The sequence below is a fragment of the Gavialis gangeticus genome, unplaced genomic scaffold (genome assembly GCF_001723915.1).
Source record: "Gavialis gangeticus isolate Ggan-Ray unplaced genomic scaffold, GavGan_comp1, whole genome shotgun sequence".
In the NCBI taxonomy this organism is placed as follows: domain Eukaryota; kingdom Metazoa; phylum Chordata; order Crocodylia; family Gavialidae; genus Gavialis; species Gavialis gangeticus.
Window position 1 is genome coordinate 82,896,040 of NW_017729022.1, and position 2,371 is coordinate 82,898,410.

General features: G+C 48.2%; 1 protein-coding gene across 5 annotated transcripts in view; it reads left to right on the forward strand.

Annotated features, from left to right (window-relative positions):
- The window catches only part of IQSEC3 (IQ motif and Sec7 domain 3), a 119,093-nt gene that overhangs the window by 97,044 nt on the left and 19,678 nt on the right, over window positions 1–2,371 (forward strand). For all 5 annotated transcript variants that reach the window (XM_019515498.1, XM_019515499.1, XM_019515502.1 and 2 more), the window contains 2 exons: window positions 926–1,065; window positions 1,912–2,037. In XM_019515498.1, the coding sequence (XP_019371043.1) occupies window positions 926–1,065; window positions 1,912–2,037 (266 nt within the window). The remainder of the gene's footprint in view (window positions 1–925; window positions 1,066–1,911; window positions 2,038–2,371) is intronic.

The following is a 2,371-nucleotide window of genomic DNA, read 5'->3' on the forward strand; positions in this document are numbered from 1 at the left end:
GCGTTCACAAAGATGTCAGCCACGAAACCAGGAGATGATAATGTCTTTTTATAAACACACTGGTGAGCGTATTGCAGCTAGCATGTGGTCCTCAAATCTGAGTACGACAATCCCAGGAAAATGTAGATGAATGGGAAGGAATTAAATATAGAACAGTATAAAGGGATAAATAAAGAACAATATGAAGGGACTGATTATTATGAGGGAAAGACTGAAAGCTTCATAGGAACAGCTAGGCTGTGGGAAAGCTAACCGTGATGATAAGCTTGTCTGCTGAGGGCTTCAGTAAGTACCTGAAGGATGTGAACACCAGAGAGGAGGAGGAGAACTACACAGGATGATCAGAGGCACTATGACTAGGAGGAATGGGATGGAATAAAGACAGAGAAAATGCAGGTTGACTATTGAGATGATGATGCATGTTAGACTGTGGAGCAGTCTCTGAACAAAAGGGGTTGAAGTCAGCAGAGGCATTTAAAACTAGATTAGACAAAGTAACTACTAAAAGCGCAGTTGGACTCAGTCCCACATTTGCAGGAGTAGAGTCTGGATCCCTAAATAGCCCCTTCCACCTTTAAAGTCTACGATTATACAAAATCAATTCAGGTTTGCTGCGGAGTGGTCCGAGATATATGAATATGAAATTGTGGCTATAAAACCTAAGGGAACGCATGGAAAGAAGCCACCATGCAGAGCAGGGGAATAATGAAATCCTCTGCATTATCCTGATGTCTTCCCTTCCTGCTGATGCATAAAGCCTATTGTATCAGAACAGAAGGCAGTATAGTAGCAAGAGATGATTCCTGTCTCTGCACCCTCCCCACACTGCCTAGATGTTAAGTATAAAGCAGACCATCAGCTTGTGCCGGGGGCCACCAGCTCTTCCCTTTTGCTCAGCCTGCCCTAAGTTCCCCATGTTTTGCAGGGGTGGATGATGGTGCTGACATTCCTCGGGAGCTGGTGGTGGGGATCTATGAGAGGATCCAACAGAAAGAGCTCAAATCCAATGAGGACCATGTGACCTATGTCACCAAGGTGGAGAAATCCATAGTGGGGATGAAAACTGTAAGTTCTTGCCCTCTGCTGGGAGCTGCTCCCCCCTGCTTCCCTCACTCCTGCAATCTCCTTTGTTTCTCCTCCCTTCACTCCTCTTTTTGTTGCCGCCTTATGCCCTCCCTTCTTCACTCAGCCTTCTCCTGAAATCTCTTCTTTCTCTTCCCTCACTCCTGTCTGTCCTGCTGCCTTCGTTCCCTCTGTCCTTCATTCTTAATTGGTTTGGGTCTCCTTGGCCAGAATTTGGCTTAGCTGGTACACTAATTGCCTGGCCAAGAATCTCATCACTGGCCCTGCCTGCTGATGCCTCAGAGATAGCTCCACAGGGCTTCAGAGTCTCCTTCAGGTCTTGTGAGGACATCAGAAGCTCAAGTCTGACTGAGAGCAGTCTAGCTCAATTCTCTAATGAGTTCCCTGAGGACTGCAGGGTTAACAGAGCCCCAAATCCAGAGGTGATTTCCTTCAAAGTCACCAGTGAGTAATGCAAAAACACACCTTTTGGCCCAAGCTGTGCAAAATAATTTGCAGAAGGAAGGGCCAGAAAGCTACAAACACAAGGACAAGCAGTTGTGCACATTCGGCATAAACCAGACACATGGAGATCTGATTCAGCAGGAGCAATAGGGCTTACCTCCTGCCCTGCTGCCGAGACACCTCAGAGCCAACGGCCCTGAGCCAGTTCTTTTTGGGTCAACCAGAAAAGGTGATGATGATGAGAGGACATGGGTGAGCAGAGGTGGTCTGTGCTGCTGGCATGTTGTTGTGAATGGCTAGAGGTGAAATACAGGATCATTCAGGTTGAGGTAGTGGGCAGCAATGGGGATACTGCCCACTTCACTTCTCCCATGGGCCTTGCAGGTTCTGTCTGTGCCACACCGCCGGCTGGTTTGCTGCAGCCGCCTCTACGAGGTGACCGATGTGAACAAAGTGCAGAAGCAAGCAGCTCACCAGAGGGAAGTGTTCCTCTTCAACGACCTGCTGGTGGTGAGTGTGCTTTGGGGGCAGGGCACAAACAGGCACAGAGAAAGAGAAAGCTTTGCTTTTTAGAGGAGCTGTTTCACCCATAGGTGCACATGGCCAAAAAGGGTAGAACAGGAAGGGACAATGGCTGGTGGTAAAATCAGGCAACAGAATCCTCCCTCCCATCCTAAGAACAGATCATAATATCCCTCTCTCTCTTAATAACAGGCCACAGCATCTCCCTCTCCATGGGTCACACTCTCTTTCTGCAGGTTCAGAGTCTTCCATAGGTCTGGCTACATAGCCCCTTTCTTCTGTGGGCACATCCAGACTCCTCAATAGACTCCCTGTACTCTGC